The sequence below is a fragment of the Heptranchias perlo genome, chromosome 5, assembly GCF_035084215.1.
Source record: "Heptranchias perlo isolate sHepPer1 chromosome 5, sHepPer1.hap1, whole genome shotgun sequence".
Lineage (NCBI taxonomy): Eukaryota > Metazoa > Chordata > Chondrichthyes > Hexanchiformes > Hexanchidae > Heptranchias > Heptranchias perlo.
Window position 1 is genome coordinate 119324371 of NC_090329.1, and position 25127 is coordinate 119349497.

A 25127-nucleotide genomic window follows, 5' to 3' on the forward strand; every position below is an offset into this window, starting at 1 on the left:
CCCTTTTCCATAATTATTTTAAACCTGATGATACCACTGTTCCTCAAATGCTCCCCCACTGAAACATGCTCCACTTACCCCACTTCATTCCCCAAATCTAAATCCAGCATTGTTTCCTTCCTCATTGGGCTTGAAACACACTGATCAAGAAAATTCTCTTGTACATATTTCAGGAATTTCTCCCCCTCTTTGTCGTTTACACAGTTACTATCCCATTCTATATTGGGATAATTGAAGTCCCCCATTATCACTACTCTATAATTCTTGCATCTTTCTGTAATTTGCCTGCAAATTTGCTCATCTATCTCCTTCCCACTATTTGGTGGCCTATAGCATACACCCAGTAGCGTAATAACTCCTCTATTGTTCCTTAATTCTAATCAAATAGATTCTGACTTTGACCCTCTCAACGGCATCATCCCTTTCCAGTGCTATAATAGTTTCTTTGATCAGTACTGCCACCCACCTCCTTTCTTTCCTTCCCTATCTTGCCTGAATATATTTTAGCCAGGAATATTAAGTACCCAATACTCCCCTTCTTTGAGTCAGGTCTCTGTTATTGCCACTATATCATTGTCCCACGTGGCGACTTGTGCCTGCAGATTACCAACCTTATTTACCATGCTTCATGCATTTACGCACACGCACTCCAAACTCATCTTAGATTGCCTCGCACTTGCCCCCTGTCTGATCCTTCCTATCTCTGAACTATACTTAACTCTTGTGCTATTTGTCTCCCCCAGTCCTCTGTGCACTTTGTTTCTCCCCTCTAATAAGAACATAAGAAATAGGAGCAGGAGTAGCTGAAAGCAAACATGCAGGTGCAGCAAGCAGTTAGGAAGGCAAATGATATGTTGGCCTTCATTGCAAGAGGATTTGAGTACAGGAGCAAGGATGTCTTACTGCAGTTATACAGAGCCTTGGTGAGACCACACCTGGAGTATTGAGTGCAGTTTTGGTCTCCTTACCTAAGAAAGGATTTACTTGCCATAGAGGGAGTGCAGCGAAGGTTCACCAGACCGATTCTTGGGATGGCAGGACTGTCGTATGAGGAGAGATTGGGTCGACTCGGCCTGTATTCACTCGAGTTTAGAAGAATGAGAGGGGATCTCATTGAAACATATAAAATTCTGACAGGACTAGACAGGCAGGATGCAGGGAAGATGTTTCCCCTGGCTGGGAGGTCTAGAACGAGGGGTCGCAGTCTCAGGATACGGGGTAGGACATTTCGGACTGAGATGAGGAGAAATTTCTTCATCAGAGGGTGGTGAACCTATGAAATTCTCTACCACAGAAGGCTGTGGAGGCCAAATCACTGAATATATTTAAGAAGGAGCTAGATAGATTTCTAGACACAAAAGGCATCAAGGGGTATGGGGAGAGAGCGGGAATATGGTATTGAGATAGAGGATCAGCCATGATCATATTGAATGCGGAGCAGGCTCAAAGGGCTGAATGGCCTACTCCTGCTCCTATTTTCTATGTTTCTATGTAGGCCATATGACTCCTCGAGCCTGCTCTGGCACTCAATAAGATCATGGCTGATTTTCGACCTCAACTTCACTTTCCCGCCCGATCCCCATATCCCTTGATTCCCTTAGAGTCCAAAAACCTATTGGTCTCAGTCTTGAATATACTCAACGACAAAGCATCCGCAGTCCTCTGGGGTAGAGAATTCCAAATAATCATGACCCTCTGAGTGAAGAAATTCCTCTTCATCTCAGTCCTAAATGTCCGACCCCTTGTCCTGAGACTATGTCCCCTAGTTCTAGACTCTCCAGCCTGAGGAAACATCCTCTCAGCATCTACCCTGTCAAGCCCTCTTAGAATCTTATATGTTTCAATGAGATCACCTCTCATTTTTCTAAACTTCAGAGAGTATAGACCCAATCTACTCTATCTTTCCTCATAGGACAATGGTCTCATCCCAGGAATCAATCTAATTTCCTCCTGGTGCCAATCCTCCTGCCAAATTAGTTTAAACCCTCCACCACAGCACTAGTTAACCTTCCCGCGAGGACACTGATGAGGTGCAGTCTGTCCATCTTGAACAGATCCCTCCTGCCCCAGAACTGGTCCCAATGTCCCAGGAATCTGAAATCCTCCCTCCTGCACCATTTCTCCAGCCACGCATTAACCTGTTTTATCCTACTATTGCTATATTCACTAGCACGTGACATTGGGAGTAATCCAGAGATTACTAACTTTGAGGTCCTGCTTTTTAACATCAACATATTTAATTTATTCTCTTAAATATTGTGTCAGTTTGGCTTAGTTGATTATGTTCGCACCTCTGGGTCAGAAAGTTGTATATTCTGGTCCCTAATTGGGACAAACTCATAATCAAGACTGACTCCAGTGCAGTATTGAATGAGTGCTGCAATCAAAGGTGATGCTCTTTGAATGAGACGTTAAACCATCTAAACCATAAGACAGAGGGTGAGCTTCCACATATATGCAATAACGCCCAGCTCTGCCTTTTCCCATACTCTCCCTTGCATCTGCATTGTCTGGGAACCTACTGGGAAGGCCGAGGCCATCACCTTTGGTGCCTCCACAAACTCTACTTTTGCCTCTGACTCCATCCGCCTCCCAGCCTGTCTAATGCTGAACCAGACTGTCTGCTTAACCCTGCAGTTGACCTTTGAACCACATATCCTCTCCATCACTGCTTACTTCCATTTCTGTAATACCACTTCCCTTCGCCCCTACCTCAGCCGATCTGCCATTGAAACCTTCATACATTGTCATCCAGACTTGATTATTCCAATGCTGTCCTGCCTCTGCCATCCTTTACCCTCCAGGAACTTCAACTCAATGTATGCGTGTGTGTACAAGTCAGAGAAGAAGTGTGACACAGAGAGGAGAGAAAGAGAGAGAGAAAGAGATAGTGAGGAAAAATGCAAAAAAGAAAAAAAAATACATTTTTTAGTCACCAGGATGAGGAATGTCAGTGGTTCTAGGAAGGCAGGAGGAGAGAAGGCATGAACATATAATTTAATTTCAGTTTTGTGCCTAGGGTCTACATATGGCCCATCGTGCCTGTGCCAGCTCCTTGAAAGAGCTATCCAAATAGTCCCACTTTCCTTCTCTTTCCCCATAGTACTGCATTTTTTTGCCCTTCAAGTATTTATCCAATTCCATTTTTGAAAGTTGCAATAGAATCTGCTTTCATCACCCTTTCAGGCAGTGCATTCCAGATCATAACAACTTGCTTTGTAAAAAAAATTTCATCACCCCTCTGCATTTTTTGCCAATTACCTTAAAAACATCGGAGTTCATAGTTATAGTATGGGGTAGTCAGGGTTGCCCCACTCTTCAACTCTGCTTCAACAGGGTCCTTTAAACTCAGCTTTGGAATAGCACCTCTGCCACATCACTCTGACTTTTCTGATCCAAAGTGGCATCTTTACAGCCTCATATGAATGTGATTGTCCATTTAGTATCAAATTATTAGCAGTTTTATGCTGTACACTCATGATTACTAGAAACTGGGTTGGGAACACTGCATCTCATTTCATGTAGAACCCTTACAGCAATCAGAAGTAAAGATGACTTTCCTGCTTTGATCTGTACCTGATAGGGTTAGATGAAGACGGGTGGGAGGAAGCTCATGTGGAGCATAGACCAGTTGGGCCAAATGACCTGTTTCTGTGCCGTAGACTATATAAACCAAGTTTCAAAAGATGAGAGGACATTGTTCAGGCTCAATAGTCCACCATGTCATTTGTTTGGAACTTTTGAAAAACAATTACCTAGCTGACAAATCAACTGCTTTTGAATTACCAGGCTGCACTTTATTTCTTAAAATAAAAAAGCATGCAGAAACTAATTTTATAATCACACCTTACCAATTATAGCATAGTTTTTCTTGTCTTCTTTATCCAATGTAATGTCATGCATATCACCATATGCACGTGCCAATCGCCACAGAAATTCCACCTGATCCCAATACTTGAAAAACAAACAGTATTCATTAAGTATTTGTCACGTCCCTTAAATTTTTTCATTAAATAGTACATGCAGTAATCCTTCTAAACAACTGCAATATTAGGAATGAAAAGGGATATGGACTAACAAACCAAGTCAATCCAAATATGGTTGGCATGATCAATTTCATCCCAAAATAGTATACATTTATTAATAACTGCACTGTTTAAACTGTCAAATTCTAATTTCTGGGGAAGGGATCAGAAGAAAAAAAGAGCAGTTTTAAAACTACTTAAACCACACAAGGTTCGGGTTCAGCTGTAATGTTCCTGTTGATGCAGGTACTATACCATAGAGGTTGTGTTACTGGACGAATAATTCATTGAATGTGAATTCAGCTTTAAAAAAAGAAAAATAATCTGGAAATAAAAAGCTGGTATTAGAAAAAGTGACCAGTAAAAATCCAACTGGTTCACTAATGTCCTTTAGATAAAGAATCCTATTGTCTTTATCCAGTCTGGCCTATACCTGACTCCAGTCCCACACCAATGTGGTTGACTCTTAACTGCCTTCTGAAGTGGCCTAAGAAGCCACTCAGTTGTGTCAAACTGCTATTTGGGCAGCTAGGAATGGGCAATTACCAGCGGCGTCCACAGCACGAGAATGAATTTAAAAAATGCTTGTAAAAAGGCTAGTTGCTTGAGAAAAATTCCATGGAGAAGGAGGATAGATCCAGTAGCCCAAATTTTTTTTAAAGAATGGTGCTCTGTTCATTATCCTGGACATATATCAAAATGTAATTAGATATCAAGATCAGTGAAGATACTCTCAAGGCCACAAGGAACTAAGAATCGCCTATGGGAGTAATCCGAAATACTGAAGCTGAAGCACGAGGGCAGAAAAGACATTGCATAAAATAGGCTAGTTGAGTGGACCAGAGAGATACCTGCTCCAAAGGATGAGCCAGCCATTAGAAGGAGATGGCAGAAATGGAGAAAGAGTATTATTAAGTTTAACTTTGCATTTGGAACTAGCATTATGGCTTAGTTGGCCAACTAGAAAGATAATGGGTTCGAATCCCCATCAGCCTTGCGTATTATTGGCTTGTGTTCAGTCTGGGAGGGGTGGCTTGTTGTTCCATTACTGCTACATTTACAAATTTTGTATTGACTTTTGGTTAGTTCAATCAGTAGAGCACGAGATGCTTAGTTTCAAGGTCCTGGGTTCAAGCCCCACTTTGGCCAATCATTTTGTCTGCCTAATTCCAGACTAACAACCTTTCTTCTAAAAAGAACTGTTTCTTATGTAGTAGAAAAGACTGCAATGGTGTTGATAAGCCTTAATAAAAGGGTTTTATTGAAGCCTGTGCAACTGTATATGCAAACTATATTTTCATAGAATGATTGAATGGTTACAGCACAGAAGGCGGCCATTCGGCCCATCGAGTGTGTGCCGGCTCTCTGCGAGAGCAATCCAGCTAGTCCCACTCCCCCGCCCTTTCCCCTTAGCCCTGCAAATATTTTTCCTTCAAGTACTCATCCAATTCCCTTTTGAAAGCCACGATAGAATCTGTCTCCACCACCCCTTCAGGCAGTGCATTCCAGATCATAACTACTTGCTGTGTAAAAAAGTTTTTCCTCATATCATCTTTGGTTCTTTTGCCAATCACCTTAAATCTATGTCCTTTGGTTCTTGACCCTTCTGCCAATGGGAACAGGTAACGGCACTGTGGGAGAACCTTCACCACATGGACTGCAGCGGTTCAAGGCGGCGGCTCACCACCACCTTCTCAAGGGCAATTAGGGATGGGCAATAAATGCTAGTCTTGCCAGCGATGCCCACATCCCATGAACGAATAAATAAAAAAGTTTCTTTCTATCTACTCTGTCTAGACCCTTCATGATTTTGAATACCTCTATCAAATCTCCTCTCAACCTTCTCTGATCCAAGGAGAACAACTCCAGCTTCTCCTGTCCATCCACATAACTAAAGTCCCTCATCCCTGGAATCATTCTAGTAAATCTCTTCTGCACCCTCTCTAAGGCCTTCACATCCTTCCTAAAGTGCGGTGCCCAGAACTGGACATAATATTCCAGTTGTGGCCGAACCAGTGTTTTATAAATGTTCACCATGACTTCCTTACTTTTGTACTCCATGCCTCTATTTATATAGCCCAGGATCCCGTATGCTTTTTTAACCACTTTCTCAACCTGCCCTGCCACTTTCAATGATTTGTGTACATATACCCCAAGATCTCTCTGTTCTTGCACCCTTTTTGGAATTGTGCCCTCTAATTTATATTGCCTCTCCTCATTCTTCCTACCGAAATGTATCACCTCGCATTTTTCTGCGTTAAATTTCATCTGCCATGTGTCCGCCCATGCCACTAGCCTGTCTATGTCCTCTTGAAGTCTATCACTAGTCTCCTCACTGTTTACTACACTTCCAAGTTTTGTGTCATTTGCAAATTTGGAAATTGTGCCCTGTACACCCAAGTCCAAGTCATTAATATATATCAAGAAAAGCAGTGGTCCTAGTACTGACCCCTGGGGAACACCACTGTACACCTCCCTCCAGTCCGAATAACAACCGTTCACCACTACTCTCTGTTTCCTGTTACTTAGCCAATTCTGTATCCATGCTGCTACTGTCTCTTTTACTCCATGGGCTTCAACCTTGATGACAAGCCTATTATGCGGCATTTTATCAAATGCCTTTTGAAAGTCCATGCATTGCCCTCATCTACCCTCTCTGTTACCTCATCAGAAAGTTAATTGAGCACGATTTGCCTTTAGCAAATCCATGTTGGCTTTCCTTAATTAATCGACACTTGTCCAAGCAACTGTTAATTTTGGCCCGGATTATCGTCTCTAAAAGTTTCCCCACCACTGAGGTTAAACTGACTGGCCTGTAGTTGCTGGGAACTACACTCCTTACACTCTTTTTTGGAACAAGGGTGTAACATTTGCAATGCTCCAGTCCTCTGGCACCACCCCCGTATCTAAGGATGATCGGAAGATTATGGCCAGTACCTCCGTAATTTCCACCCGTACCTCCCTCAGCAACAAAGGATGCATCCCATCCGGACCGGGTGACTTATCTACTTTAAGTACAGCTAATCTTTCTAGTACCTCCTTTTTATCAATTTTCAGCCCATCCAATATCTCAACTACCTCTGCTTTTACTGTGACTTTCGCAGCATCTTCTTCCTTAGTAAATACAGATACAAAGTACTAATTTAGTACCTCAGCCATGCCCTCTGCCTCCATGAGTAGATCTCCTTTTTGGTCCTTAATTGATCCCACCTCTCCTGTTACTACCTGTTTTCTGTGCCTATAGAAGACTTTTGGATTCCCTTTTATGTTAGCCATCAGCCTATTCTCATACTTTCTCTTTGCCCCTCTTATTTCCTTTCACACTTCCCCTCTGAACTTTCTATATTCAGCCTGGCTCTCACTTATATTATCAACCTGACATCTATCATACGCCCCCTTTTTCTGCTTCATCTTACTCTCCATCTCTTTCGTCATCCAGGGAGCTGTGGCTTTGGTTGCCCTACCTTTCCCCCTGATGGGAATGTTCCTAGACTGTACCCGAACCATCTCCTCTTTGAAGGCCACACATTGTTCAATTACAGTTTTGCCTGCCAATCTTTGATTCCAATTTACCCGGGCCAGATCTGTTCTCATCCCGCTGAAATTCGCCCTCCTCCAATTCAGTAGAGCACTCCTCATCCTTTTCCGTAGCTAATCTAAATCGTATGATACTACGATCACTGTTCCCTAAATATTCCCCCACTGACACTTGCTTCATTTGGCCCACCTCATTCCCCAGAACCAGACCCAGATTTTAATATGAGGCCTATCCAGTGCGTAATTTTAAAAAACATTCAACTAACCGGGAATTTAAAACGAAGTATGTTCTCCCTTCCTCTCCTTTCCTAAAGGCACTGGCCATTGTGGGGTACTGTTCAATGGGTGCTGGGTGCACTCTGGTACCTTGCCCACGTTGCCGTTCTTGATGTGAGTCTGGACAATTAGTGTGGGCAGTTTATTCAACCATGGAGGACATTACAGCCAAACATAGGAACAGCAGCAGGCCATTCAGCCCCTTGAGTCCGTTCCGCTATTTAATTAGATTATGGCTTATATGTACCTCAACTCCATTTACCCGCCTTTGCTCCATATCCCTTGATACCCTTACCTAACAAAAATCTATCGTTCTCAGTCTTGAAAATTAAAATTGAACCAGAATCCACAGCCTTGTGAGAGAGAGAGATCCAGATTGCCACTACCCTTTTTGTGAAAAAGTGCTTCCTGATTTCACTCTGAAATGGCCCCTATTCCCCCACCAGAGACAACAGTTTAGCTGTATATACCCTATCAAATCCCTTTATCATTTTAAAGAGCTCGATTAGGTCACCCCTCAGCCTTCTAAACTCACAGGAATACAAGCCAAGTTTATGCAACCGATCCTCATAATTTAACCCTTTAAGCCCTGGTCTGAATCTGCGCTGTACCCTGCTCCAAGCCAAATATATCTTTCCTGAGGTTTGGTGCCCAAAACTGAACACAGTACTCCAGACGGGAGTAATAATTTAAGGCCAATAATTTATCCGAATAAAAGCCTCCCAGAGACCAGCAGAAAGATCACCATTCCTCTTTCCCCATTATTTCAATCATTGTTACCCGTGTCTTTAGAAAGTATGTCAATTGCCATATTTTATAACCAAGAACATCTACTGTCTTGCATCATTACACCACAGCTTTTAGTGAAATTCAAAAACACTCAGTTTGCACCATAGCCTAAGAGGAGGAAGTCAGAAAGATCACTTGCAATATGCCTATATAAAAACACACATAGATGCAGAATTCTATAGTTCATGCTCATCTGTGTTTACCTTGAAAGAAGGGAGTTTATCGACTCCCCTGTAATATTTGCATTTATATAATACCTTACCACATCAAAACGTTTGACATGCTTCACATGAAATTAGTTCGCATTTTGTAATTGTTATGTATGCAAACCAAACATTCTGAGCCAAAGATTAAAATAGTTCCTGCTTCCAGTATACAATTTAACTGCAATGACTATTTTAAAGCACAATTTTTGCTTTAAGGGTACGGCTGTTTTCCATTTCATAATTTTATGTTTTGGAACATGTCACGCTACACACTTAGTTCACCACAAAGTGTGCATCTCCCGAGAACTAGATCATGATAAAGATTCACTATATTCACAGAAAACTTAATTGAAGATAGGCAGTAGTTTGTAGCTACCTGATCTTTTTTTTCAAGCAATAACCGAAATCCTTCTTTCCGATCCAATTCTAGACTTCCATGTAGATTATCTGCTTTCTGCATTAGGGCATCAAATTCACTGATCTGATTGTCCTCATGTACATCTTTCACTGAGGATCCAAACGCAGTGTTTACTGTAGAATGTATCACCTTTTCCTCTTCAGATTCTTCTTCTGTATCTGTATGTGCTGTGATATAGCTGCAAATTAAAAGATTTGCAGATTTATTACAGTGTAACTATAATCTTTCAAAGTTCTCTAGATTCAGGAACTGTCCCTCTCGATTGGAAAATTGCACATGTCACTCCGCTTATTAAGAAAGGAGAGGGAAACCGGGGAATTATAGACCAGTTAGCCTAACATATTGCTGCAGTTATATAAGGTATTGGTGAGACCGCACCTGGAATACTGCATACAGTTTTGGTCTCCATACTTAAGAAAAGACATACTTGCTCTCGAGGCAGTACAAAGAAGGTTCACTCGGTTAATCCCAGGGATGAGGGGGCGGACATATGAGGAGAGGTTGAGTAGATTGGGACTCTACTCATTGGAGTTCAGAAGAATGAGAGGCGATCTTATTGAAACATATAAGATTGTGAAGGGGCTTGATCGGGTGGATGTGGTGAGGATGTTCCCAAGGATGGGTGAAACTAGAACTAGGGGGCATAATCTTAGAATAAGGGGCTGCTCCTTCAAAATTGAGATGAGGGGAAACTTCTTCACTCAGAGGGTAGTAGGTCTGTGGAATTTGCTGCCTCAGGAAGCTGTGGAAGCTACATCATTGAATAAATTCAAAGCAGAAATAGACAGTTTCCGAGAAGTAAAGGGAATTAGGGGTTACGGGGAGCGGGCAGGAAATTGGACATGAATTTAGATTTGAGGTTAGGATCAGATCAACCATGATCTTATTAAATGGCGGAGCAGGCTCGAAGGGCCGATTGGCCTACTCCTGCTCCTATTTCTTATGTTCTTATCTGTTGTGGGGAAAATGCTGGAGTCTATAATTAAGGATAGAGTGACTGAACACCTCGAGAATTTTCAGTTAATCAGAGAGAGCCAGCATGGATTTGTGAAAGGTAGGTCGTGCCTGACAAACCTGATTGAATTTTTTGAAGAGGTGACTAAAATAGTGGACAGGAGAATGTCAATGGATGTTATTTATATGGACTTCCAGAAGGCATTTGATAAAGTCCCACATAAGAGACTGTTAGCTAAGATAGAAGCCCATGGAATCGAGGGAAAAGTACGGACTTGGTTAGGAAGTTGGCTGAGCGAAAGGCGACAGAGAGTAGGGATAATGGGTAGGTACTCACATTGGCAGGATGTGACTAGTGGAGTCCTGCAGGGATCTGTCTTGGGGCCTCAATTATTCACAATATTTATTAACGACTTAGATGAAGGCATATCTAAGTCTCATATCTAAGTTTGCCGATGACACAAAGATTGGTGGCATTGTAAGCAGTGTAGATGAAAACATAAAATTACAAAGCGATATTGATAGATTAGGTGAAAGGGGAAAACTGTGGCAAATGGAATTCAATGTAGACAAATGTGAGGTCATCCACTTTGGATCAAAAAAGGATAGAATAGGATACTTTCTAAATGGTAAAAAGTTAAAAACTGTGGATGTTCAAAGGGACTTAAGGGTTCAGGTACATAGATCATTGAAGTGTCATGAACAGGTGCAGAAAATAATCAAGAAGGCAAATGGAATGCTGGCCTTTATATCTAGAGGACTGGAGTACAAGGGGGCAGAAGTTATGCTGCAGCTATACAAAACCCTGGTTAGATCGCACCTGGAGTACTGTGAGCAGTTCTGGGCACAGCACCTTCGGAAGGATATATTGGCCTTGGAGGGAGTGCAGCGTAGGTTTACTAGAATGATACCCGGACTTCAAGGGTTAAGTTATGAGGAGAGATTACACAAATTGGGGTTGTATTCTCTAGAGTTTCGAAGGTTAAGGGGTGATCTGATCGAAGTTTATAAGATATTAAGGGGAACAGATAGGGTGGATAGAGAGAAACTATTTCCGCTGGTTGGGGATTTTAGGAGTAGGGGGCACAGTCTAAAAATTAGAGCCAGACCTTTCAGGAGCGAGATTAGAAAACATTTCTACACACAAAGGGTGGTAGAAGTTTGGAACTCTCTTCCGCAAACGGCAATTGATACTAGCTCAATTGCTAAATTTAAATGTGAGATAGATAGCTTTTTGGCAACCAAAGGTATTAAGGGATATGGGCCAAAGGCAGGTATGTGGAGTTAGATCACAGATCAGCCATGATCTTATCAAATGGCAGAGCAGGCATGAGGGGCTGAATGGCCTACTCCTGTTCCTATGTTCCTAATGTGTATGTTATAGAGTCTAATCACTGTACATTCACTGCTTTACATGGCAATTTACACTGAAATGTCACTGTAAAAATGTAGAGGCCCTGATATTAGCAGGGAGGCGGGTTGGCAGCGTGGGGGTGATTGGGTGTGTGGGAAACCCGCATGAACCAAATTTGCCGTTTCCGACACGTTCGCACGTTGCTTGGTAGTGGTTAACGTCCTCTCTGGGTTTCGCGCCTGGCAGTTAGCCTGATTGACAGGCTGGCTGACATCAGGAGCTGCAACGCGAGGGGGAGGTGGGAATGAGAGAGAGCGAGACGTCATCTGTCACTGGACTGGAAGACCCGGGGGGCGGGAAGAAAGAGGAAGACCGGGGTGGGAGGGGGGAGGAGAGGGGAAGATTTGCGGGGGAGGAGAAGATCAGGGGGGAGGGGAGGGGAATATCGGGGGGGGGGTGGGGGAGAGGGGAAAATTGGGAGGGTGAGATCGAGGGGACATCGGGAGGGTGAAGAGGGAAACATCGGAGCTGGGGACATCGGAGCAGGAGACATCGGACATCGGAGCAGGTTTCAAAGGTAGGTGCATTTAGTGTTTTCACTTCATTGCATGTTTTTTAATTTAATTTATTTAGTTTCTTTTTCCCTGATCCGCCCCTTCACGTCTGGTTTCACCAGGCGTGAATCAAAAGCGGTGGGCAAGCCGCCCAGGTAAGTTAAAAATCTTTCTAATCACTTCATCTGGTAAAGTGCCTTAAGTACCTCAATGAGGTACATTTGGCTCATTAACTGGCATCCCGCCGGCTTTAATTGCCGGCGGGACTTCCGGTTTCGGGTCGCCCGTGCGCACACAGGTGGGTCCTTGGGAAACTCGGAAGGCAGCGAGTTGGAGCCGGCTTCCAAACACGAATGGGATTCGCACGATTTTCAGAACCCCCCCGCCCCCAACGCACTTGCATTTGCCTCCTAAAATCATCCCCGAGTGTCAGAATTAATAAAGTGAGAACACTGCAAGAACAAAGTCTTTAAATGGTTGTTATGCTGTATCAGCATGTACACTTTCACTACAAAGTCCTTTATAAACTTTTTCTAAGGCAGCAACCAGCAAGTGTGTTTTTTAAAACTTAAAAAAAACTAAATTATATTACACAACAATAAGAATAGCTGGGATTGTGTTAACAACAGACAACTTCAAAATTCAAAAGACATTTTAAGACTTAATTCAAGCTTCACCCTTGTGAGTTAGGATCTTATTGGTCAGTTTGGCTCAATTGGTCGTATGTTCGCCTCAGTCAGAAAGTTGTGGATGTATGCCCCAATATAGAACGTGAGCAGATAATCCAGGTTGACACTCCAATGAAGTATTGAGGGAGTGTTACATCTTTAGGGTGCCATCTTTCAGATAAGATATTAAGCAGAGGTCCAGTATGCCCAGCCAGGTGTACATTAAAAATCCAATGGCACTTTTTGAAGAGCTGTGAGTTCTCCTGGTGTTCTAGCAAATATTTCACCCTTAGGATGAAATGATCGTTCATCTCATTGCTATTTCTGGGATCTTGCTGTGTGCAAAGTGGCTGCTGCATTTATCTACCATAGTCGTGGCACTTCAAAGTGATTAATTTCATATGAAGTGCTTTGAGTGTTTTTGTGATGTGATAAGATGCTAGATAAATGCAATTCATTCTTTTATTGAGTACTTTATCACAATGTACTAATCATTCTGTACTTCTTCCATTGTACTAGTCAGAGATCGATAAATCTGAAATTATTTACTTTTACATTTTCCATTCACCGATCTCACAAAGCTAATCAAGGTTGGGAGATTCAAGTCTTTGAATCTAGTTTTTCATGTACATCAGTGGCTGTGTTCCTTTGCTTGTTTTTAAAATCAAAACTGAATTAAAAGAATGGAAATTCCTGGACTACACACTCAATAAAAAATATAAAGTACTGTCAGGAAAGAAGAGATAAAGGGGGAAAAATTGGATAGGGGCCGTTTTTGGGCTTAGGTAGCGTGATGCGCTATTATCCCGCGCCCAATGGCCCCTGCGCAGGCAGGATGCAAGTTTCGGCCCACCTGAGACTCACTTGCAATCAGCATTCCAATCTAGGCCTTGCACGTGGAATCGATGCAATTCGCATTTTCCACCACCAGGGGGTGCTCAATCTCTTAAAGGGAGGATGTTACTTAGAAATCTCTTAAAGTTAGTTGATACCTGTTATTTGCTGAAAATAGCAGTCTACTGTCTGCACGGAGTCTCAGACATCGCATGTGTAAAACACAGATACAGACCCTTCGCTATGTTTACACACTGATGAGTTATGTTAAAACACTGAATAAAGGTTGCACACTACTAAATCTAACATTCTCCAATCTGCACGCCAGACCTCACCAATCTGTCGATCTGAGTTGATACCAGGCCTGCGAGAGTGTGTGCACCAAGGTTCTCTGCTGATGCATTAGAGTCCTTGGTGCAAGAGGTGGACTGGAGGAGGGACATCCTATATCCGAGGGAGTGGGGTGGCAAGAGGCCCGCCAAACATATATCCAAAAAGCAGTGAGGGACAGCAGGGGACAAAATCAATGCCAGGCGCACAGCATCATGAACATGGATGCAGTGCAAGAAAAAGTTCAATGCTTTGACATGAGTGGTCAAGGTGAGTGAAGTCAACTGTCAAGTGATGTCTCATATCAAATGCACCCGCACTATGCCCCTCCATCACCCAAATATCAACAAACTCTTTCCGTCAGTACTCAACTTTTCCAACCAAATGCTTCCTCTCACCCTTACACATTACCACTGTTGCAAGCCACCCACCCACAACTCACAGGCCACACATGCTGGCAGCTATTCAACCATGACAGGCACATCACCCAGACACACGTCCCGCTTTCTTGCAGGAGAAGGTAGCGCATATCAGGAGGCAGCAGACCAAAATGTGTAAAACCATAATTCAAAATAAAATAAGTGAGCATTTAGAAATAATTGATTTAATCAAGGACCGCCAGCACAGATTTGTTAAAGGCAAATCTTGTTTCACAAACTTAATGTAGATTTTTGAAGAAGTGACGGATTTGACAGATAAAAGTAACGCAATAGATACAGTGTATATGGATTTTCGAAAGGCATTCAATAAGGTGTATGGCAAGTGGCTTGTTAGAAAAATTTAGATGTGTGGTTTAAGAGGAAATTTAGCAGCATGGATAGATGGTGTTGTTCAGCCTGAAGAAGGGTTGGAAGTGACGTTTCCCATGGGTCAGTGCTGGGTTCACTGTTGTTCTCGGTATATGTAGATGATTTGGACTTGAGTATAGGGAACACAATCTCAAAATTGCTGACAACAAAAAAAATGAGGTTTAGCAGACAGCAAGGAGGACTGCAAAAGACTTTAGGAAGACAGGCAAGTTAATAAAATGGGTAGACTGATGGAATATGCAAGTTAATGTAGGTAAAGTGTGATATAATACATTTTGAGATAAAACACAATCAATGGGAGTATACTCAATGGAAAGACATTGAAGGGTACGTAAGAACAGCGAGACCTTCATAATTCCCTGCAAGCGGGGTTTTATAAATAGGAGCGTAGAATACAAGAGTAAAGAAGTTATGATGAAATTATCCAAGACAGCATTTAGATCACAGTTAGATTTCTGGGTGCATTTTTCGCCACCCCATTATACAAAGGATATTTAAGGCATAAAAAGCATACATGCGTAGATTCACCAGGATGATGCCAGGAATGGGAAGCTATAGTTATAAGGAGAAACTTGAGACAGTTCCTGATGGAATAGAGAAGGCTAAGAGGAGATTTAATGGAAGCTTTTAACATTATGAAGAGTTTTGATAAAAGGATTGTCAAAGACTGGAATTGGTAGAGATGCCACTTGATAGTTGACCTCACTCACCTTGGCCATTTGTGTCAAAGCATTGAACTTCTTCCTGCACTGCATCCATGTCCGTGGTGCTATGCGCCTGGCATTGACTTTGTCCCCTACTGACTCTTGAGCATATGGCTGGTGGGCCACTTGCCTCGCTGCGGATACAGAATGCCCCTTCTTCTGTCCACCTCTTGCACCAAGGTCTCCAGTGCATCAGCACAGAATCTTGGTGCATGCTCTCTTGCATGCCTGATATAAACTCAGATTGGCTGATTGGTGAGATCTAGAATGCAGATTGGAGGATGTGGGATTTAGTAGTGCGCAACCTTTATTCAATGTTTTAACATAACGACGGGACCTGCATCTGTGTTTTACATGTGCGATGTCTGATCTCCATTCAGACTCTGTGCAGACCCGTATCTTATATTTGAACTTTATATATATGGTGTAGGCTTCCTTTAAGAGGTGTGAGCAACTCACGCAAAATTTGGGCCCCCATACTGGTGAGAAGTGCCGAAGCTGAAGAGGACATCGCAGCTAGGCCTCGATGCTGTGATGCTATCAGATAAACGAGGAGGCAACACGAATGTAATGTGCTGCCTGCGTCGGAATCATCACTTGCGGGCTAATCGCGCACCGCGATGCCTGCACCCGGTATCGGGCCTTATCCAATTTAACCCCACTGATCTCTCTCAGTGCTGTAGCCTTCTATGGTTTTAACAAATTTCTGATCAGATTAGAGTGTTCCTCTCTGGCCTCTTATAACAGAATTATACATTTTTTATTTTCCTTCTTGCTGCACTATTTTTTTTAAAGTAAGTCATTCCAGCTATGTTTGTATAGTTCCCTAGCATCAGGAGATGTTGATGAGGGCAATGCAGTTGATGTTGTGTACATGGACTTTCAAAAGGTGTTTGATAAAGTGCCACATAATAGGCTTGTCAGCAAAACTGAAGCCCATGGAATAAAAGGGGCAGTGGCAGCATGGATACAAAATTGGCTGAATGACAGGAAACAGAGAGTAGTGGTGAACGGTTGTTTTTCGGACTGGAGGAAGGTGTACAGTGGTATTCCCAGGGCTTGTATTCTCTAGAGTTTCTCTAGGACCACTGCTTTTTTTGATTATATATTAATGACTTGGACTTGGGTGTACAGGGCACAATTTCAAAATCTGCATGTGGCACAAAGCTTGGAACATAGGAACAGGAGTAGGCCATTCAGCTCCTCGTGCCTGCTCCGCCATTTGATAATCTGTGATCTAGCTCCATATCCCTGCCTTTGGCCCATATCCCTTAATACCTTTGGTTGCCAAAAAGCTATCTATCTCACATTTAAATTTAGCAATTGAGCTAGTATCAATTGCCGTTTGCGGAAGAGAGTTCCAAACTTCTACCACCCTTTGAGTGTAGAAATGTTTTCTAATCTCACTCCTGAAAGGTCTGGCTCTAATTTTCAGACTGTGCCCCCTACTCCTAGAATCCCCAACCAGCGGAAATAGTTTCTCTCTATCCACCCTATCTGTTCCCCTTGATATCTTATAAACTTCGATCAGATCACCCCTTAACCTTCAAAACTCTAGAGAATACAATCCCAATTTGTGTAATCTCTCCTCGTAACTTAATCCTGGAAGTCCGGGTATCATTCTAGTAAACCTACGCTGCACTCCCTCCAAGGCCAATATGTCCTTCCGAAGGTGCGGTGCCCAGAACTGCTCACAGTACTCCAGGTGCGGTCTAACCAGGAAGTGTAGTAAACAGTGAGGAGGATAGTAATAGACTTCAAGAGGACATAGGCTGGTGGAATGGGCGGACACATGGCTAATGAAATTTAACGCAGAGAAGTGTGAAGTTTTGGCAGGAAGAATGAGGAGAGGCAATATAAACGAAATGGTACAATTCTAAAGGGAGTATAGGAACAGAGAGACCTGGGGGTATATGTGAACAAATTTTTGAAGGTGGGAGGACAGGTTGAGAAGGCGGTTAAAAAAGCATACGGGATGCTGGGCTTTATAAATAGAGACATACAATAAAAAAGCAAGGAAGTTATGTTTAACCTTTATAAAACACTGGTTCGGCCACAGCTGGAGCACTGTGTCCAATTCTGGGCACCGCACATTAGGAAGGATGTGAAGGCCTTAGAAAGGGTGCAGAAAAGATTTACTGGAATGGTTCCAGGGGTGAGGGATTTCAGTTACATGGATGGACTGGAGAAGCTGAGGTTGCTCTTCTTAGAGCAGAGAAGGTTAAGAGGAGATTTGATAGAAGTGCTCAAAATCATGAAGGGTTTAGATAAAGTAAATAAAGAGAAACTGTGCCCTTTGGCAGAAGGGTCGAGAACCAGGGACACAGATGTAAGGTGATTGGCAAAAGGATCAAAGACGACATGAGGAAAAACTTTTTTACCCAGCGAGTAGTTATGATCTGGAATGCGCTGCCAGTGTACCACCAATGTGGTGGTGCAAGCAGATGCAATCGTGACTCTCAAAAAGGAACTGATAAATACTTGAATGGAAAAAATTTGCAGGGCTACGGTGAAAGAGCGGGGGAATGGGACTAACTGGATTGCTCTTACAAAGTGCCGGCATGGGCACAATGGGCCGAATGGCCTCTTTCTGTGCTGTAACCATTCTATGATTCTATGTGTTCCAGTGGTATGGAAATAAGAGATGTCATAAGACAAGAATGTCCAACCTGGGGATCTGGCCCTCGAAACGCAGGTAGCTCAGTCTTATTACAGCTCACTCTTTTTGTGCTTACATTTTTTATTTGCTGATTTGTCCTGTTTGAAGCTATTTTTTTTAAATAGCTGTTTTTATTGTTGTCCCATGGTGGTGAAATCCCAAATCAGAATGCCAAGATGTGCTCCTATCAGTAGCCTGAGATAAATACATTAATGACATAAACGTAATCTTTAAATGTGTCTCCCAAAATTCAATAGTACATACATATACAGTAAGAGGTCGTGGTCCATATCAGTACCAAAGACATAGGTAGAAAGAGGGATGAGGTCCCCTGCAGGCAGAGTTTAAGGAGTTAGGAAAGAGATTAACAAGCAGGACCTCAAGGGTAGTAATCTCTGGATTACTCCCAGTGCCATGCACTAGTGAGTATAGAAATAGGAAGATAGAGCAGATGAATGTGTGGCTGGAGAGATGCTGCAGGAGGGAGGGCTTTAGATTCCTGGGGCATTGGGACCGGTTCTAGGGGAGGTAGGACTTGTACAAGCCGGATGGGTTGCACCTCAACATGGCCGGGACCCATATCCTTGCAGGGTGGTTTGCTAGTGCTGTTGGGGAGGGTTTAAACTAACTTGGCAGGGGGATGGGAACCTGAGAGGAGATTCAGAAGGGAGAGTAACAAAGCTGGAAGTGGAAGGCAAAAAAGTAACAACTGAAATTGGAAAGCAGCGGAAACAAAGACCGGCAGCAAATAAGGTCAAAATAGGAAAATATGTTAATAAGACAAAATTAAAGGCACTTTATCTGAATGCACGCAGCATTCCCAACAAGATAGATGAATTGATGGCACAAATAGAAGTAAATGGGTATGATCTAATTGCCATTACAGAGACGTGGCTGCAGGGTGACCAAGGCTGGGAACTGAATATGCAAGGTTTTCGACATTTCGGAAGGACAGAGAAAAAGGAAAAGGAGGTGGAGTAGCGCTGTTAATAAAGGATGAGATCAGTACAATAGTGAGAAAGGATCTTGGCTCAGAAGGTCAAGATGTAGAATCAGTTTAGGTGGAGCTAAGAAACAGCAAGGGGCAGAAAACATTGGTGGGAGTTGTTTATAGGCCACCGAACAGTAGTGGTAATGTAGGGCACAGTATACAGCAGGAAATTAGAAGTGTATGTAACAAGGGTAATACAGTAATCATGGGGGGCTTTAATCTAAAAACAGATTGGGCAAACCAAATTAGCACTAAGACTGCAGAAGACGAATTCCTGGAATGTATACGAGATGGTTTTTCTAGATCAGTATGTTGAGGAACCAACTAGGGAACAGGCTATTTTAGATCTAGTATCGTGCAATGAGAAAGGGTTAATTAATAATCTTGTTATAAAAGCGCTCTTAGGGAACAGTGACCATATATGATAGAATTCTTCATTAAGTTTGAAAGTGATGTATGCAATCCGAAACTAGGGTCTTAAATCTAAACAAAGGAAATTACGAAGGTATGAGGCACAAGTTGGCTACGGTTGATTGGGGAACTACATTAAAAGGTATGACGGTAGACAGGCAATAGCTAGCATTTAAAGAATTAATACATAATTTGCAACAAATATATATTCCTTTAAGGCACAAAAATCCAACAGGAAAAGTGGTCCAACTGTGGCTAACAAGAGAAATTAAAGATAGTATTCAATCAAAGGAATAGGCACATAAAGTTGCCAGGAGAAACAGTAAGCCTGAGGATTGGGAGCATTTTAGAATTCAGCAAAGGAGGACCAAGAAATTGATAAAGAAAGGGAAAATAGAATATGAAAGTAAACTCGTGAGAACCATAAAAACGGACTGTAAAAGCTTCTAATGGTATGTAAAAAGGAAAAGATTGGTGAAGGCAAACGTGGGTCCCTTACAGACAGAGACTAGAGAATTTATAATGGGGAATAAGGAAATGGCAGAGAAATTAAACAAATACTTTGGGAGTGATTTTAAACCCAAAGAACGGGTGGTTTGGGGGCAAGTGGGAGTTGAAAATAGTTGTTTTTTTGGGTCACGACCGCAAAATTTTCGGACTTTGCATTCCCAGTAGGAAGCGCCGACGTTAAATCCGGAAATAAAGCTAGGTTGTGGTCGCGACCCAAAAAACAACTATTTTCAACTCCCATCTGCCCCCCAACCCACCCGTTCTTGGGGTTTAAAATCACCCCCTTTGTGTCTGTCTTCACGGAAGAAGACACAAAAAAACCTCCCAGAAATATTAGAGAACCAAAGGTCTGGCGAGAATGAGGAACTGAAGGAAATTAGTATTAGTAAAAAAAATAGTACTGGAGAAATTAATGGGACTGAAAGTCGATAAATCCCAAGGACCTGATGAACCACATCCCAGGGTTTTGAAAGAGGTGGCTATAGAGATTATGGATGCATTGGTTGTCATCTTCCAAAATTCTACAGATTCTGGAACGGTTCCTGCAGATTGGAGGGTAGCAAATGTAACCCTACTATTTAAGGAAGGAGGGAGAGAGAAAACAGAGAACTACAGACCTGTTAGCCTGACATCAGCAGTAGGAAAAATGCTAGAATCTATTATAAAGGATGTGAAAACAGGACACTTAGAAAATAATAATAGGATTTGGCAGAGTCAACATGGATTTATGAAAGGGAAATCATGCTTGACAAACCTATTGCAGTTCTTTGAGGATGTGACTAGTAGAATAGATAAGGGGGAACCAGTGGATGTGGTTTATTTGGATTTTCAGAAGGCTTTCGATAACGTCCCAATCAGGAGGTTGGTGAACAAAGTTAGAGCACATGGAATTGGGGGTAATATACTGAAATGGATTGAGAATTGGTTAACAGACAGAAAACAGAGAGTAGGAATAAATGGGTCTTTTTCAGGTTGGCAGACTGTGACTAGTGGGGTACTGCAGGGATCAGTGCTTGGGCCACAGCTATTCACAATCTATATCAATGGTTTGGATGAGGGGACCAAATGTAATATTTCCAAGTTTGCTGATGACACAAAACTAGGTGGGAATGTGAGTTGTGAGGAGGATGCAAAGAGGCTTCAAAGGGATATAGACAGGCTAAGTGAGTGGGCAAGAACATGGCAGATGGAATATAATGTGGAAAAGTATGAAGTTATCTACTTTGGTAGCAAAAACAGAAATGCAGAGTATTTTTTAAATGGTAAGAGATTGGGAAATGTTGATATTCAAAGGGACCTGGGTGTCCTTGTACACGAGTCACTGAAACCTAACATGCAGGTGCAACAAGCAATTAGGAAGGCAAATGGTACGTTGGCCTTTATTACAAGAGGATTTGAGTACAGGAGTAAAGATATCTTACTGCAATTATATAGGGCCTTGGTGAAACCACACCTGGAGTATTGTGTACAATTTTGGTCTCCTTACCTAAGAAAGGATATACTTGCCATAGAGGGCATGCATGATCTTGTTGAATGGCGTAGCAGGCTCGAGGGGCCGGATGGCCGACTCCTGCTCCTATTTCTTATGTTCGTATGTTCTAAGAGACTTTAATCCCTAATTAAATTTAAGCCACTTACATATGTATCGTTAAAATGACAGTAGGGTATTTTTCCAATGAGCATGCTGATTTTCATGTACTGGAACTGAGTCAGGATTCAGTAAATTATCTTGAAAATAGATATAGAAAAATACAGTACGGTAGAATAGCATGGAGATGATTTTCATACTGCAGAATAGATTTCAGATCAAACTTCAGCAAGTTGAAATTAAAAGTTAAAAGTGATACCTAGGGGTTTTGCTTTTCTGGCAATAGGAGTATGAGGTGGAGATAAATGGTGGCAGCAAGGGTTTTTTTATCCATTAGACCCAAAACGGACTTCCATCCAGTTACATAACTTAGGAGGGTACTTTTAATTATGCTCATTTAATAAAATTATGCTAATTTACTCTAAAAATACTTTAAAAACCTGTATATCTATTCTAATTTGATACTATAAGTTTTCACATCTTCAAATAAAAATATAATAGAGCTGTTTTAGTATCAGCACAAAATAGAGTGGCAAATTTACTGAGATGTTAAACCGAGGCCCCATCTGCCCTTTCAGGTGGATGTAAAAGATCCCATGGCACTATTTCGAAGAAGAGCAGGGGAGTTCTCCCCGGTGTCCTGGCCAATATTTATCCCTCAAACAACATAATTAAAACAGATTATCTGGTCATTATCAAATTGGTGTTTGTGGGACCTTGCTATTTGCAAATTGGCTGCTGTGTTTCCTACATTACAACAGTGATTAGACTTCAAAAAGTACTTCACTGGATTGTAAAGTGCTTTGGGACGCCCTGAGGTCGTGAAAGGTGCTAAGTGAATGCAAGTCTTTCTTTTTCTTTCTTTCATGGATTAAAACACTGTTTTAGCTGAAATGTCAAACTTTGCATAAGTGAAGTATGACAGTTTAGACAATTTTTTAGATAAAATGTAATTATGAATCCTACAGCTCCACCTCAAACAGCTGTTCTTTTGTTGTATATCTTGATAGCGACAAGGATATCCAAGAAGATCGCGCATTTAGACACAGACATCAAGTTTTTACAGAGCTGCAAGAAAGCAGACAAGATCCCGAAAGGACGACAGATCACAAACCCACTCAAGTCCACATACAACTCGGATTATGCTGAGAGACTCTGCCGCCGTACCTCTCGCACACTCCGCAACCATCTCATACACCAACTCTACAGCAGACGCCACAACCTCGAAACTAAGATAGAGTCCATACTCTCAACCTGTACTCAGGACACAGCAGACCAGCTACGATATACCACCAAACAGACGAGGCAACGGAACTACGCTGCCTACATGAAAACCAAGAGCAGGAAGCTTGAGAAACTCGGCATCACCACCAGCATCGACCAAGCTTCCCCTGGTACCACGGTTGCAACCACAGGGAAGTCTATCGTCAATTTGTCCGACCACACCCTTCAACCAGACGAAATCGAAGTTCTCAGCCGAGGGCTCAATTTCTGCCCCACTACCAAAATGGACCCCACTAGTCTCGCGGCAGACACAGAGGAATTCATCAGGAGAATGAGGCTCCGGGAATTCTACCACAAACCACAAAATTTCAGCAGCGAACCCAATGAGACAATCAGCGATCCGGAACAGCAGACAGAGGGATCCGCGATACAGCAACCGAAGAGGAAAGAGTCTCACTGGACTCCTCCAGAGGGTCGCTGCCCTCAGCTTGACATGTATGCTCAAGCTGTCAGGAAATGCGTCTATGCCAGATTCATCAGCCGCACTCGGAAGACAGTCCAGAATGTCACCCGAGCACAACGCAACGCCATCAAAGCTCTCAAGACCAACCGCAACATCGTCATCAAACCAGCGGACAAAGGAGGAGCCATCGTCATACAGAACAGAACGGACTATTGCAAAGAAGCATGCCGACAACTGGACAACCAGGAACACGACAGACGGTTACCCGCAGACCCGACCAAAGAACACACCCATCAGCTCAACAAACCGATCAAGACCTTCGATCCAGACCTTCAAAACATCCTACGCACTCTCATCCCACGTACTCCCCGCGTGGGAGACTTCTACTGCCTCCCAAAGATACACAAAGCCAACACACCCGGACGTCCTATCGTATCAGGCAATGGAACCCTGTGTGAGAACCTCTCTGGATACATCGAGGGCATCCTGAAACCCATCATGCAGGGAACCCCCAGCTTCTGTCGCGACACTACAGACTTTCTACAAAAACTCAGTACCCACGGACCTGTTGAACCAGGAACACTTCTCACCACGATGGACGTCTCGGCACTCTACACCAGTATCCCCCACGATGACGGCATCGCTGCGACAGCATCAATACTCAACACCAACAACAGCCAATCTCCAGACGCCATCCTACAACTCATCCGCTTCATCCTGGATCACAATGTCTTCACCTTCAATAACCAGTTCTTTACCCAAACACACGGAACAGCCATGGGGACCAAATTCGCACCCCAATACGCCAACATTTTCATGCACAAGTTCGAGCAGGACTTCTTCACTGCACAGGACCTCCAACCAACACTATACACCAGATACATCGACGACATTTTCTTTCTATGGACCCACGGTGAGGAATCACTAAAGAGACTACACGATAACATCAACAAGTTCCATCCCACCATCAAGCTCACCATGGACTACTCCTCAGAATCAGTTTCTTTCTTGGACACACGAATCTCCATCAAAGACGGGCACCTCAGCACCTCACTCTACCGCAAGCCCACGGACAATCTCACAATGCTCCACTTTTCCAGCTTCCACCCTAACCACGTCAAAGAGGCCATCCCCTATGGACAGGCCCTGCGAATACACAGGGTCTGCTCAGACGAGGAGGAACGCGATGGACACCTACAGACGCTGAAAGACGCCCTAGTAAGAACGGGATATGATGCTCGACTCATCGATCGACAGTTCCGACGGGCCACAGCGAAAAATCGCGTAGACCTCCTCAGAAGACTAACACGGGACGCAACCAACAGAGTACCCTTCGTCGTCCAGTACTTCCCCGGAGCGGAGAAACTACGCCATGTTCTCCGCAGCCTTCAACATGTCATCAATGATGACGAACACCTCGCTATGGTCATCCCCACACCTCCACTACTCGCCTTTAAACAGCCACCCAACCTCAAACAAACCATCGTTCGCAGCAAATTACCCAGCCTTCAGGAGAACAGCGTCCACGACACCACACAACCCTGCCACGGTAACCTCTGCAAGACATGCCAGATCATCGACACAAATACCACCATCACACGAGAGGACACCACCCACCAGGTGCACGGTTCATACTCCTGTGACTCGGCCAACGTTGTCTACCTCATACGTTGCAGGAAAGGATGCCCCAGAGCATGGTACATTGGCGAGACCATGCAGACGCTGCGACAACGGATGAACGGACACCGCGCAACAATCGCCAAACAGGAGGGTTCTCTCCCTGTCGGGGAACACTTCAGCAGTCATGGACATTCAGCCACCGA

General features: G+C 43.1%; 1 protein-coding gene across 1 annotated transcript in view; it reads right to left on the reverse strand.

Annotated features, from left to right (window-relative positions):
* The window catches only part of LOC137322065 (regulator of microtubule dynamics protein 2), a 199851-nt gene that overhangs the window by 91118 nt on the left and 83606 nt on the right, over positions 1-25127 (reverse strand). The window contains exons 2-3 of the mRNA XM_067985127.1: positions 9210-9429; positions 3847-3954 (exon numbers count right to left, since the gene is read on the reverse strand). Coding sequence (XP_067841228.1) covers positions 3847-3954; positions 9210-9429 — 328 coding nt within the window. The remainder of the gene's footprint in view (positions 1-3846; positions 3955-9209; positions 9430-25127) is intronic.